General features: G+C 47.1%; 3 protein-coding genes across 3 annotated transcripts; 2 read left to right on the forward strand and 1 right to left on the reverse strand.

The window, feature by feature from the left end:
- Positions 1-1539: 1539 nt before the first annotated feature.
- On the forward strand, positions 1540-3750 carry EAH_00032200 (hypothetical protein, conserved; the record flags this gene model as incomplete). The annotated part of the gene is made up of 3 exons (XM_013392334.1): positions 1540-1622; positions 2703-3012; positions 3448-3750. 3 exons carry the CDS (start codon positions 1540-1542, stop codon positions 3748-3750), a joined length of 696 nt encoding a protein of 231 aa, XP_013247788.1.
- Positions 3751-5665: 1915 nt separating this feature from the next.
- On the forward strand, positions 5666-7438 carry EAH_00032210 (elongation of very long chain fatty acids 4 protein, putative; the record flags this gene model as incomplete). Its single annotated transcript, XM_013392335.1, has 4 exons — positions 5666-6058; positions 6301-6428; positions 6613-6777; positions 7111-7438. The coding sequence occupies 4 exons, from the start codon at positions 5666-5668 to the stop codon at positions 7436-7438; spliced, it is 1014 nt and encodes a 337-aa protein (XP_013247789.1).
- A 582-nt stretch (positions 7439-8020) lies between these two features.
- Positions 8021-12592, reverse strand: EAH_00032220 (hypothetical protein, conserved; the record flags this gene model as incomplete). The annotated part of the gene is made up of 7 exons (XM_013392336.1): positions 8021-8185; positions 8640-8706; positions 9098-9690; positions 10068-10384; positions 11105-11290; positions 11541-11838; positions 12233-12592. 7 exons carry the CDS (start codon positions 12590-12592, stop codon positions 8021-8023), a joined length of 1986 nt encoding a protein of 661 aa, XP_013247790.1.
- Positions 12593-12815: the final 223 nt, after the last annotated feature.

A 12815-nucleotide genomic window follows, 5' to 3' on the forward strand; every position in this document is an offset into this window, starting at 1 on the left:
ACAGCCTACCCAAACGCCCTGTTTGTGCGTTTATTAACACTATAGACAATTTTTAAAGACTTACATGGCCCTCAGTATTCAAATTTCCCGCACGTAGGGATGTATCTAATAGCTTCACACACATCACGGTGCATCTGCCACATATCCCTTTCTCAATGCAGCAGGTGGCCTTGCGTGCCTGGTTGCCCAACAGAAGGGTGGGAGCACTGACGGGGGTGTAGGACCTCTGTGTCCAGATGCTCCCCCTCCCAAGAACGTGGTTTCTATGAACTGTGGGGACATTCCCGGAGGAATCTGTGAAAGCCATCATCCACAGTATGGTGGCCTCTTCACGGTGGGGATGAATTTACAGTGTAACTGAACGGCTAAGAATGAGCAGCAAATGGCCGTACCCAACGCATGGTGACCTTATTCTTTTAACTCGCCCTCCTGCTCGCTTCTCACAGCATTTGAATGAATCGCTAGAGTAAAGCTGCATAGGTTGAAGGTAACTGCCAGTGTTATTTGTCCTAATCTATTTCCCGGAATTCCTGTATTTTCTCCGTACGTTCCAAAGTCGTTGCAGGCTGCTCATGGACATCTGCTGCTGGCGTACGATGCTGGCTTCTAACAACCCGGCCTGATGCTGAGTCAGACAACGTATTGCAGTGTAAAGCAGGGCAGCAGGAGAACGTGAAACTGAAGGGTACAGTGGTACTTTATGAGCTGAGACCCCGCACCAATGGAAATCAGATCATTGCGATAAGTTTTGTTAGGTTGGTGTGCTCAGTTTCATCATCTGCCGCTTGGTGACTTGCGTTGGTCAGGTTACTTCCTATATACCAAGGAGTGACACTAATCGATGCAGCGCCCTATCTTAGCTTTCCTCGTTCAAAGTTTTTCAGTCCTATCACAGAATGTTCCGTTGCTGACAACCACACATCCCTTTGCACCGCGGAAACTGTTTATTGTCTGGGTTTGGTCTTGAGAATCGGTATCATCGCTCTGGTATAGCCGCCACACCCGTGCTCTCGTTTCTAATGAAGCATAATCCAAGAGCAACTGAAGCATTTCTGCTGCGCTGTGAAAACGAAACTACCAGATAATCTAAGAATTCTTTCAGTGCCCAGCATCGTTGCGTGCATTACGTTCAAATGGTCTGCATAGGCGAACGCACTTTTCATGGATTGTTTCTGAGGTGGAAGCATTCTCAGTTGAAAGAACATCTGAATGCTGCTCTCGCTCCAGTTAGACGAGGCCCCGAGTCGTTGGGAGGGCTCCCTGCTCGGTCTATTCTAGTGAGGGAAAGGCCAACTCCTCAACAAAAATTTAAAGAATAATATCTGAAGCGTGTTTCTCGGCAGGGAAATTCCAAGGGAGTGGTGTACACCATGCCTCCCCGCTGTATTGGTGGTGCCCACCGGCTGCACTAGACACGCTAGTTCAACGAGAATCACTACCACCGTGAGGTGCAATGCAGTCGAAATACTTTAGATGAGGGCTCCGCCAAAGCAGCTAATCATCCTCCAATCTCCAGGTGTCCTGCGGTCACTGGCGCAAATGCCGCGGGCTGGGGTGGGGAGGAAGGGCGCTGTCGTGATCTGCAACGCGCCTTTCCGCAACACTACAACGCGTCCCCACAGGTGAGAATAAGCAGACCCCTTTTTATCTGCATGCATTACCAGATGAATCAATTTCTGAACACGTATATGGCATTCCGTGACCAGCCTCAGCTTAATCAGAAGTGCTATTATAAACAACCGCACACCCAGTTCGGCTTCTGCTAGAGATCGTGCTCGTTCTGAAGCTCCAATATCGCTATAACAGTTGCAAAGTGTGGAATGAATTATTTGAATAAGGTGTATCTTCTAATCATAAATACCAATGCTCGTTTCAGCTAAGGATATTCTTGCCTATACAGCCGTCGGCTGTCGAGCCGTACTACACCCCACGCTCCATGTAAATCCATTTATATTAATCGGAGAAAATTTTACAAATTAATAATATATTTTTAATAGAAGCAGAACAGTTCAACACCCCCATATATATGAATGTAGGGTAACCGAGTTGCCCTGCTGCACACGGACGCATGCAGCCCCCAGCTCCGTACGCCTTGTCTTATGAAGACATTTGAAGACAATAGACACACGCGTTAATTTGCGTTGATTTGTTCGCCGTTTCTTTGTCCATACACCTGTTTCTTCATCATAAGAACCCTGCAGAGTGGGTCAGACGGGTAGACAGCAGCACAACAACCCTAACGAGCGCACTTCTCTAAGCTGGAGTGTGGTGAATACTCGTGTGTTTTCTCTTTCTGGGGTCTCTATTTCAAGTCACATCGTCTCATCACCTCAGCAGATACAGACACCGCCTCGCCCACCATTGTAGCTGCCGTCTACGGCAGCCCTGCAGCACTGGAGTAGCTGCATAATGTCCGTTGAAATATGATGCATTCTTCCCCCAGAGTCCGACTGTTGGAGGAGCGCACATTCTCATTATTTTTTCGTTTGCTTGCGTCTGTGCTTGTTTCTGTACTTGCTGGGCAGCTGCGAGTGCTGCACCTGTGCGCCTCGTTGGAGCATCCTTTGTTTGCTTGTCTCTTCTCCATACTACTATTGCAGCTGTTGTTATAAGCAGTTCATATATATCGCATCGTTACTTATTTTATTCCTACTGCTACAGAGGCCTTATGCTTGCGTTGTCTTTTTGTGACTTCTCTTCAGGTGTTCTTCTCGCTGCCTAGCTCCCTGCTACGTATTCGATGGGAGAGGAATGGCTTCACCTGGAACTGAATCCCCTGCTGGCGCTGCATCAGCAGCAACAGGAGCTGCTTCTTCTGGTGCTCCTTTACTGAAAGATGGTTCCCGTCGGCCCCTGACGTATGCGGAGTTGTGCAAGGATTCGCTGAGAGCTGTCTCCATGGAAAACGGCCTGCAGTACAGCGCCATATACTGGGAGACTGGACACCGAACTTGGTTACCTTTTTGGGCTTCCTTTACGCAGAAGTTCACTTGGAAACTCATTGATGATCAGGTTAAATAGAATGCACTTCACAGACAGAGCAAGAGAAAGAGAGACGGAAATAGGTAGATGCAGAGGGGGACGGGCAGATACAGAGGGAGATACGCCGATTAGTATGACATTGAACACGCACTTACACATATCAATGTACTGACACAGAAATGCAGACAACAGCAGACAAAGGAGAGGGAACGGAAGGAACGAAAGAGACAAGGAGAGCGAGGACAGAGACGGAGGGAAAGTGATAGCGAAACACTACAAGAGAGAGTGGGAGACAGAGACGGAGAGAGAGAGACAGAAAATGAGAAGGAATGAGGCGTTGCCCTTCAAGAGACGCTCTTGCGCCTTTCTCTTCTTGGATCTATCTTAGTGTTGCATTGATCATTTTGTGTGTTTGTTCTTCTGCTCAACCGGCACTTGCATTATGTTGCTGTGTGCTGTTCGCAGTTACGCCGTTTCTTGGGTTTCACCTCTTCTGTAACAACTGAGCCATTTGTCTTTTACTCCTCTCCGCGCACGTACATGCGGCAGTACGTAGGAGACCCGGACGTACACCTGACGTCTCCTTTGAGTGTGAAGTGGCGTTTTGCTTTTTGTCCCACGGGCACTGAGACATTTGAAGCCTACGATCAGCAGGTGCAAGAAGCGCTGCTCGCGAAGGGAGCAGCAACGGGCACCCAGCGGCAAGAAAACAAACAAAAAGCCGTTCAGGCCATCTTGAAATGCGCACAAGAGGCAGACAAACGATAAGACGAATGCATTAGGGCCTACTTCACAAAAAAACAACAAGTAGTACGTGCATGTATGCATGCATGCATGCATGCATACATGAGTACGGCAATACGTCACTTGGCGGAAACCTGCATGGGTGGATAAATGGATGCATGCATCTTCCATGCATGCATGAGCGTAACACGCATCAAAAGGACTTAGTTGTTCCAGGATGGAGAGGGCGGCGCAGCAGGAGGCGACGACAACTCCTTGCTGCGGAATACAAGCACAGCAGCAGCTGCAGCAATATTTCGCCAGCAGCCTCAGCAGCAGCAGGCTGCAGCGTTACGAGACACTCCTGTAATTGCGGATGTTAACTGCTCTGTGGCTCGAGGCTTTAACTGACGGAGTCAGTGGTGTCTGCACACCTGAATGCGCACTGCGTGGTTTCCTGCTTGTTTAACTTCTTAGAAGCAATTTTTTTAATGAATGTGCAAGTGAGACCAGAAGTACGTGGAGGCGCAGCGATGAAGTACTGTACACGGACATCATTAGACATTGTCGTTGTCTTCTGTACAAATCTCCTTAGCACAGCTAGTGGCGGCACATGAATTCAGAAAAAGGCATCATTTTAGGGCGAGCGACGCACTCTTTGATGACGATGCTGCACCATTCATGCCAGTCAGGGGTAAGAAGGCCGGTGGCCCGCATACAGCGCAAATCTTTAATGAGCTCCTCCATTAAAGAAACATGCATGCATGCCTTCGCTTTTCAGCCTGACGGTCCCTCGAGGGCTACTGTTTACTGCCCTACGGCGGTGGATGAACTGGTGAGCGGAAGCAACCCAGAAGGGCCAAAAATGTTCTGCAAAAGTACGGGGGAAGATGTCGTTGCTATTGCTGTCACGCGGATCAAGAGCTGCCGTTACCCTGCTGTGTCTTGTTGCACAGAGGCGCAGCTCAGATATCTGCATTCGCGTGGGTGTAACAGGCAGAGCGGCATTTGCGTACAGGCGCAAGTCCCAATTGTTTTGCGTTCAAGGCGCTTGTTAGTGTCAGTGCGGGCTTTTTTTCACAAACACACTTTGAAGTGGAAATCCAACGGAGGAGGCGAAAGTGTTCGTCGCCGCAGGCGCGGCTGCGGGCATTTTCTGGCCCGTCTGTGGGGCTGCTGAGAGTCGTAATATTCTTTACCATTGTTAATTTGAATTTATGAATCTAAAGAAGAAATGATGGCCGCATCTGTCTCATTCAAAGCCTCCGGCTGGCGTTCAGGCGGCGTCGCCCCCTAGGGAAATGCCTATAGTTTGGTTTTTTAAGGAAATCAGCAGAAAATGAAGGCAGGAGATCTGGCAATACAGCAACGGTACATAATTCGTACTACTTTACAGCGAAAGATGAACGGGGATGGTTGTGATGGATTCGGTGCTGACAAGGTGGGTGAGGTGTATCTACAGCCGACGCGAACGTGGTGCGATGCATGTTGTTTGAACTTGGGCATGAGTGAGTGTGAGTTTGTTGGTGTCTGAGTGGGTGATCTTCTCCGTTTTTTCCCCCGCGTTTGTGTTTATTAATGGCGTTGCGTCATACTAGGCTTGGAGCGTATGGAGTATCCTTTCTAGAGAGGCGCAGGACGGCCAAATTGGTAGGAGAGGCGGCAGAGTGGGAACAAGGAAACTGCTGCCCTGGCCTGGTCGTTGTGTGAGCGGTGCCTCTTTTCGTTTTGTTTTTTAATTGTCTGCTCTTAGCTTTTAAATTCTTTCGTATTTTCAACTCGCATGCTGCAGCCGCCCACCGACACACCACGGTTTCTTATTGGGTACCCCTGTGGCCACGCGGCGGCCCCTCCCTGCTTTTCGTTCCTGCGGCAGGAGCGGCAGCCACATCTTCACCCGTGGATTATTTAAGCTGGCGAGACATCTGGGGTTTAGTTTAAGCTTCTCGTTACAGCAACAATGTTGCACACAGACACCTGGGCGAGGTACCTCGCCCATGACGCGCCGTGGATGGAGTCTGCGCGTGCAGTTTTGTCGCCTTTAAAGAGCTCCATTATTCATTCTCACCCCACAGTCACCCATATGTTTCGCCAGGTAGACACTGCAGCAGAGAGCATTCTATCTTTCTATGCACCCGACCTCCCCGCCAGCAGTCGCCAGAACAGCGGCCTGCCTCTAATGGATGGGAAGGATGTCGCCATCGTCATATCCGCTTATCTCCTCCTCGTAGCTCTCAGCCTTCTCGTAGGACGCGGGTCCACCACGCAGGCGGTTACCCAAAAGAGGGAAAAACCTCTGCTTGAAAAAATGGGCCCTGTCTTTGTCTGTCAAGCCATCTATAATATAGCACAGGTTCGTTTGCTTGTTTGTTCGTTTGTCTTTGTCCTCCAAGCGATATACAGTCTCGCGCAGGTTCTTGCTGGTCTCTCTGTCTATAAAGCGCCTACACAGATTTGTTTGTCGTCCAAGCCATCTTATAGTGCAGCGCATGTTCTTTGTTGGCCTGTTCGCTCGCCGCCTGCTCGCTTCAGGCTGCTTTCTGTCCACGTATCCCATTCTTCTGGGTGTCTGTTTGTGGGTTTTATGTATACCAGGTGATTCTTTGCGGGTTTCTAGTGGCCCGCGTATTTGATGTATGGCGGGCCGAAGAATATTCTTTTATATGCAATCGATTCAACGTGCCCAACACGCGCATGGCGGAGGTCACCTGGTTCTTCTACATGTAGGTTTATGCATCTATATTCTTTTTTGTTGCCCTTACGCTTATTTCTTCCTCTTGTCTGTTTCAAGGCTGTATGCAGTGGACAGATGAGCGGGCTGAACAGGCGGATGCTGCTTCTTTTTCTTGAATACTTTCGTGCTGCTGCTGGTTCCGCTGGTGCTGCTTGTGCTGCTGCTGCTTTTAGGCTGAAGTACGTCGACCTGTTGGACACTGTGTTTATGATAGTGCGGGGAAATTGGCGGCAGGTGTCTTTCCTGCATGTTTATCATCACTCTTCTGTTATTTACATCTCCTGGGTGAACGCGAGTGTTGGCTATGACGGAGAGATCTACTACGTCGTTGCCCTCAAGTATGTTTTATCCTGCTCGGTGTTTTTCCTGCTAATTTCCATCCGCCAGTCGATCCGCCATGAGTCCCTTATTTCCTTAGCTGTTTTTTTTTTTGATGTTGTCCTTCTGTTTGTTCTGTTTGTGTTGCTGTTGTCGCTCAGTTCGTTTCCTGTGGGTTGTCTTGAGTTGTGTTGTTTTTCGCTTCGTTTCGTCCATGTGACAGTTTTCTTGGTGGTTTCTGATGCTATGCTGTTGTGTTTTTCTGTGTGGTGTTTGTGCCTCTCGTACCAATTGCTTTATATGCGTTGTTGTGCGCACCCTTTGCTGTTTTATTTGTGTTGTTTTGTTTGCAGCGCTTTGGTGCACGTGGTGATGTACGCGTATTATTTTATGGCGAGTCTGAACAGTCCGCTGGCGCGGACAATAAAGATATTTGTAACGCAGCTGCAGATGGCTCAGTTTCTGTCTATGACGGCGCATGCTTGTTATCATGTGTATTTTTACAAGTCTTGCCGTTACCCAGTGCGCGTGACCATTGGTTACTTCTTCTACGTCCTCAGTCTCTTTCTGCTCTTCCGCAACTTTAGCAAAAAAACATACGGAAAAAAACCTGCAACAGCTGCTGTTGGTGCTGCCAGCAGCAAGGACGGCAGAAGCAACACCAAGGCCAAAGCAGCATAATATATAGACGCTTATCTCTCTCTCCCTCCTCTTTCGTGTTTCTGCTGCTGCCGAGTGCAATCAGTAGCACGAATATATGTACGCATACGCACACAATCACCTGTCTGTCTTCTCGTTCTTGTTTGGTGTTTGTTGTCTTTTGCGACGATCGCGCAACAAGGGCTCAGCAATGAGCCACCAAACAACTTGCACCATTCAGCAGAATGAAGTGGGCAGCAACAGCTTTTTGTCTGCTGAAGGTGTGCGTGCTTTCCTTACTTCTACCTATGTGAGTAGACTTATGCATATGTGAAGCTCCTTTAAGTTCCGTGGGGGAAGCAATTGAGCAAAGGAAAAAAACAAAAAAACACTGCAGTGGTGTTTGCAAAGAACAGAGGAAACAACCGCCAGCGCGCGGTGTTTTACATATATATAATAAATCCTTCGCAGTTGAACGTAGAAACCCGAATGTAGACGTCTAATGAATAATACTGTGGAAATAATAACTTATTCATCCAATTTGCGATTAAGTTCACTGCAATCAATGCCAGCCACCGCCTTGCAGGGAGAGGGTTCATATGTGGAGTGAGGGCAGACCTCTGATTAAAATATCGGGTGGAAATCCTCTGGTTGTACGTCCACCGTGAAGTTTAAGTCACAGAGTCCATGGAAAACATCTAAAATGGGATATTTCATTTGTCTCGGAATTTGGTTTTTCAACATGTGGAAACGCAGGAAGGTGGGCGGCTTCTTGAAGTAGCAGCAGACCTGCAGTATGCGCAAGGCAAGAAAATTTACTAGATGCTTCAAGTGCATGCGAAAAGTATAATGAAGGATGAAGAACAGGAAATATAGTACATAGTAGGAAACTTAGCCAAGGTTCAGTGTACGATGTGTCGTGCTTAACCTGTAAGTTTAAAAGGTTTAGGTTTTAGTTCTAAACCCTAAGCATTAGAAGTAGGCACTTGTGCAGCAGAAGTACGAACAAGCGTGTGCAGAAGAAATCCCATTTTTATTTATAATAATCGATGCACATTACAAATAAAAATGAATATAGGGGAAGGAATCAGCTAAAACAAACCCTAGGACGGGAGAAGTGATTGCAGTCCGGTGAAAGGCAAATATCAAAAGAAATGCAACGACAGAAATGCAGTATACTTAATAAATACAATCAAAAACACGGGGTAATGTAGAGAACATTCTATTTAATATTTTCAATCACCTCTGAGTGTCCGCAGTTCAAATGGGCCTCACGGCATTTTTCGCTGCAATACGAAGCGACGTGACACCTGCAGCAAAACAGGAAGAATATTGAGTGAAGTATTTTACATAGAACAAGCAACGAAGAAACCGTCAAATATATTAAGCAGAGCAGAACGTCAGCTGTAAACCCTTTCTTTAATGCCTGAGAGTATGCATGCGGAGCATGCGAATGCCTGTTGTCATCAATGAAGAAATAAAAACAGCAATGAGGACAAATATTGATCGGAACATGCATATATATATATATATATATACGTGACAGTGATAGAGGCGGCATTGGTTTCTTCTTTATTTGCTATCCACTGACGGAAATGCGTTTAAACGTTAATTCTTCACAGTGCGCTTCACTTCGGTGTAAGGACACTGGAAAGATAGCAGCAGTACAAACGATTTTTCTTTATTCCTTTCTTGCCTCACTCTGGACAATAGTGCATGCTTTCTAGCGTAGGCCCTGTTGCTTGACCTTGAAAAATAACGGCTTTACACCCCGGCATCCAACAAGGAATTACAGGGCTCTTCCACTGTCTGTACAGAGGCATCGTCTCTAGATCCTGTTGCTGCTCTTGCTGCTCCTGCTGATGCTGAGGGTGCAGCAGATTCATCTGCTCTAATGCCTGAGCTGCTCTGACAAAACGTCCAGTTTCAAAATTTTCTGTGTTCTCCCTCCGAAGGAAGAAGTATTCTTCTCGGGGTATTGCGGTGTTTGCTGAGTCCAACAAAGGAGGACTTGGTGGCCTTTTCGTTTTATCCCCTAATTTGCTAATGCCGCTTCGAGTTCTCCCTGTCCTTCTTGAAGCTTTTGCTGTTCTTGCTGCTGGTGCGTTCTTGCGCGGTGTGCTCGTTCGTTCGTAATCATCTAATGTTGTCAAGTCCGACTTCCAGTTTATGTAGGGGACCTCCCATGTGCTCTGCCACAAAGAGGGCCAAGGCCCCCCACCCCGGAGGCCCCAACGCTGGGGCAAGGTGAAAGGCAAGAGAGTATCGGGGTTTATGTCTTCTTGTTCAGCTGTCTGCAATAAAAAGAAAGAAAGTAGAGACGAGAAGCGCACAACGACAAGACTATCTCCAGCTGCATCTACACAGCAAAAGAAGGCATCAAATTAACCACCTGCCAAAGCAATGCCAAGCGTTGCGTTATTTCCCGTTTTTGTGTCTAACGTTGCTGTTGTTGTTGTTCTTTTTTTTCTGGTTGGTTGTATTACTGCTGCTATTTTTATGATTACTATTTTTTTAGTTGTTGATGCTGTTGCCTTGTTCGGTGCTGTGTTCCTCTGTTGCTGTTAGTGCTGTGCTTTGCTACTGCGTATCGTTTTATTTTGTTTTGTGCGGTTGTTTATTTGTTTTTGTGTATTTTCTGTGTTACGAAGAGAGATGCTTATTGCCTCACCTTCTTAAAGACATCTCGAAGGCAAACTGCCGCTTTCCAGCAGAAGTCCAGCGTTACGTTTGTTAGGAGTTGTACTTTTACTTCTCTCAAAGCAGGAATAACAATTGTGTCTAAAGCTGTGTGCATTTCCCTCGCGCGACTCAGCAGGATTGGTGCGGTGTCTAGGCAGCTCAGGTACATCATATCAGCAATAAAACACAAAACAGTTCGGCACAAATATACATTTAAACCGCGGTGTAGGCTTCGCCGCAAGTTGCTCCAGAGGCTCAACTCCCTGCTCATCTCCTCTTCTTCCCCGTTGATGATCTGCAGCAAATCTTGAAGCAGAAAAACAGCAACGAGCACGAACGCACCGGGAATGTGTACGCAGGAAACTTCAATTGCACTAGGGCCTAGATCTTCGTTTAATATTTTTGTTTGTTGTTCGCAAAGGCGAACTACACAGAAAAGGAAGGCAATGCCTCCTTGGATGTCCAGACACTGTCTGGGTTTGCTTTACCTGCTGCCCTCATTGCATAGAGAACTTCTGTTAGCATTTCTACATAACTCGTGACAAGACTGGCAGCTTGGGGGGAGTTGAAGACCTGAAAAAAAGCAGAAAGAAACACTCAGGAGAAAATCATTTCCGTCTTCTGTCTGTTGCGTAGTGTGGTGTACGTACACCATAGCAGGACTTTGGTGTGTCTGTCAGACCTTTTGCTCTCCAAGTATGCAGAAGAAGGCCTTTGTGAGAAACGAATCGAATAACCTGAAGCAAATGTTTTCTTTCTTTTCCACATGTGCGGTATATTCAGTTGAAAAGGGCAAAAGCTTGCAAATGGCCTCCACGTTGTATTTCATTGCTAAACAGGAACACGAACTTTTTAATAGAGTCATTAACTGCTGCTGCGCGCGGCGGAGCAGCAGAGCTCTATCTTTGTCTGTGAGTTGAGGAAGTAGAGTAAATGACGAAGGGGAGTAAGAGGATGAACAGGCTGCAGTTGAACTTGTTGTGGTGTCTGTACAGCAGTTGCCGCCCAGGGCTGCCCCTAAGGTACCGCTTCTGCGGCATTTTATTATTGCTTTTTCTCTATTTCGTTCAAATTCCAATGGAGGCTCGTAGTTATCCTGCCCCCTCCAAGACAGCATGTGCAGCATATAACTGATTCGATATTCAAAAAACTGGAGGCCGTTCAGACGAAACAAAAGACGCAGCAGCCCCGGCACTCTTGACTCCAATATCACTGCAAACAGAGCATCAATGAGGAGAAAACAAGAGAAAAAACAAACAAACACAAGTGTCTATATATATGGATCTCCATATATATATATATATATATATATATGCATTGTCGTATGTTGCGCGCAACGAAAGATGCAACGCGAAAGAAAACTGGGGTATGGCTAGCAGCTCAAGCGAGCCCGTTTTGCTGTCTATACTGCGGTGCAGTGTTGTCCAAACCAAGGCGCAGCAGAAGAGACTATCCATCTCACCTGTCAGGAGATAATTTGCAATCCTCCCCATCCGACTCAATGCGCGTGTAGCTAAACACCACTCTGCTGCTGAAGTTGCTTCTTCTATTAGTAGGCGCGGGCTCTCAGCAAAGCGCATATCAAAGAGATAAAATCTCTCCATTACAAGCGGAATAAGCAAAGAATGAACCAACTCAACCGCTTCACAAGGCTTCATTATGTACTTGTTTAAAAGAGACTGAGGGTTAGGCACCGCAACACGAAGGCCCTCCACCTTCGGCTTCCGTAGCAACTTTATCAGCGCGGACGTCGGAGGCAGCTGTACACAGACAAACATAATCCCCGGCAGCGATTAGAACTGCGTTCACTATAGAGCCCTTCTCTCCTCCGCTTTGCTTTGTACAGGTGTTTGTTTGTTTCTTGTTTGTCATTTGGGTGTCGTTCTTTGTTGGCATTTGGTGCGTTTGTGTTTATCTAGCCCCGCATATTTCTTTAGTCTCTGCTGGCTATTCATATCCGCTTTCTGTTTATTCGGTGGCTGTCTGTTCAACTCGCGACACCCCAAACCATAAACCCTACACACTTAACCTTAAACCCCAAGCCCTTCGCCATACGCCCACGTGCCCCTCTCGTCTAATATATACTACAGAACACCCGCTTCTTTCTCTGTTGTCGCGGGAGGTGGAAAAGCGCGAAACAAAGGCACTGTTTACCTCATTACTCCATTTGCCTCCGAACTGTCTATACACCTCGTGCACTATTTGGTACAAGAGCCTTAGTCTTTCTTCGTCTTCTTCTTCTTGAAGTTCGCAGTAAGTTAAATGCCGCTGTGCCCAGACCTTCTTTATCTTTTTAGGGTCTTCATATATTCCTTTTTCGCCTCCTGCTGCTTCTGCATTTCCTGTTGCTGCTGCTCCTGCTGCCACTGCTGGACTTCCCGCTTCTGCTGCTGCTGGACTTCCTGTTACTGCTTTACGACTCCTGCTCATTTGAGAGAAATCCGCAAAAGGGTCAAAAATGCTGGCGCGGCGAATCTGAGAATTTCCTTCCGGATGATCGCCGGGTGTATACATCCTTGTGATGTCGCGAGCTGTACACACAGTCACAGAACAAACAGAAAGCAGATACTAGTAGCCGGCAGGGAATAAAGAAATATGTGGGGCCAAAAAAACACGGAAAAAACATAAACGCACCAAATGCTACCAAATAACGACACCCAAATGACAGAGAGAAGCAAACAAACAAACAAGCAAACAAACAACTGCATACAACAAAAGAGAGATGAGGACATCTCTT

This window comes from Eimeria acervulina, genomic scaffold (genome assembly GCF_000499425.1).
Source record: "Eimeria acervulina Houghton genomic scaffold, Eah_scaff309, whole genome shotgun sequence".
Classification (NCBI taxonomy): Eukaryota; Apicomplexa; class Conoidasida; order Eucoccidiorida; family Eimeriidae; genus Eimeria; species Eimeria acervulina.